The 1,673-nt window shown below is 37.7% G+C and overlaps 1 protein-coding gene across 1 annotated transcript in view; it reads left to right on the forward strand.

The window, feature by feature from the left end:
• Positions 1–139: 139 nt before the first annotated feature.
• LOC106011374 overlaps positions 140–1,673 on the forward strand; it is a gene marked incomplete at its 3' end in the record, with an annotated part of 4,087 nt that continues 2,553 nt past the window's right edge. Inside the window, 1 exon segment of the mRNA XM_013080754.2 lies at positions 140–1,293. Within this exon segment, the coding sequence (XP_012936208.1) occupies positions 1,187–1,293 (107 nt within the window).

Consider the following 1,673-nt stretch of genomic DNA (forward strand, 5'->3'; position numbering starts at 1 on the left):
TCAGCCCATTTACAATTCAACTGTACATAAGAACATGTTAAAATTCCCTCATTGGGAATGGCCAAAAGAAACTTCAGTCAGTAGCACTGCTCTGGTTTGTTGTGAAACTTAAAAAACTAAAAAAAACCTCTCAATAACCTCAATTTTCTGAAAACTGGGTACTGAGTAGATAGGCTGTGTAATTCTGAGGTAGCGATCTGTCCACCTGTCTGTCGTTTTAGTTTAAAAGAAGACATAGGTTGATACAATAATTTACACTATAGGACGCCTGAGCACCGGAGCACAGGGAATAAATATGAGCCCCCAGACTCTCGTCCAAGAACCACTCACAGATTTCTATTTTGTACCAAGACGAAATGGGTGTGACAAACACCTGTCTACTGGCTGCAGGGAGTAATGTAGCAATTTTATCTTTTTGGCTTTTTCGCAAAACCGCTGCCCCCCCATCCCCCTTCACACAGAAAAAAACCTTGAAATGTATGACCAAGCAATCTTTCCATTAAGTAATACTGTAAGGGTAAATAAGAAACGTTTCGGGTAGGCTTGTCAGGAATAAAATTTTAATTCAAATTGTACTGTAGACATCCCTGGTGTTGAACTTTTTCTCATTCTTTCCATCAGTGCTCGCGGAAAACTTTTTGTAAAATGACACAAAATGCTTACTGTGCTGTGTAACTAACAGTCTGTGGCACCTGATGATTTACGCAAAGATTGGGATACGGACTTAATGATATTCCTGGAATCTTATCCACCGTCACTATTAGAATTTAAGAGCTTTGTTGATATTTCAGTAACCAAATCGAAAGTGACAATCCCTTCAAATCGTCCTGCTAATTTTCTTTGATCTGTTTTCTTAGTAGTAGCTTGCACTACTTCAAGAATTGGTGTTCTATTTATTTCTTTCCTTATTTCAAAGTTTTCGTCATTTGTCTTTTCAAAATGTCTTCTGATCATCTATATCTTGCATATGGCTGGTACATGGGTACTTTAACAATCTGCTTCAGACAATGATTTTGTTCATTTTTATATTTCTGAAGATAAAGTCTATAAAATATGATTTATAGGTCTCTCCACAGGACTCTTTCTTGTGTATCACCAAAGGAAACTAATTTAAAAAATAACATGTAGCTCTGTCCATCAATGCCGTCTCCACTTTGCACTGCAGATCAAGTGACGTCACAGAAAGATGGATTTCCGTCGCAGTTTAAGGCAGGTTCGGGAGTACAATATGGAGCCCACAGAAGAGGGCAGTGGTGGGGGAGCCAAACATCTTCTTGTAGGGGCCAGTGTCTGTAAGTTATGATTATCGTCGTCGCTGTTGTTGTTATTACTGTTGTTGTTGTTGTCGTGGTTGTTATTACTGTTGTTGTCACTTCTGTTGTTGTGTCTATAATTATTGTTGTTGTCATTGTTTGTTATTACTATTGTTGTTGTTGTTGTTGTATGTTATTACTGTTGTTGTTGTTTCTATTATAGTTGTTGTCGTTGTTGTTGTTGTTGTTGTTATTATTGTTGTTGTTGTTGTTGATGATGTCATTACTGTTGTTGCTGCTGTAGTTTCGATATTGTTATTACTGTTGTCGTTGTTGTTATTACTGTTGCTGTCGTTGTTGTTGTTGTTGTCGTTGTTGTCGTTGTTGTCGTTGTTGTCGCGGTTGTTGTTGTTGTTGTTG

This window comes from Aplysia californica, unplaced genomic scaffold (genome assembly GCF_000002075.1).
Source record: "Aplysia californica isolate F4 #8 unplaced genomic scaffold, AplCal3.0 scaffold00098, whole genome shotgun sequence".
NCBI lineage: Eukaryota > Metazoa > Mollusca > Gastropoda > Aplysiida > Aplysiidae > Aplysia > Aplysia californica.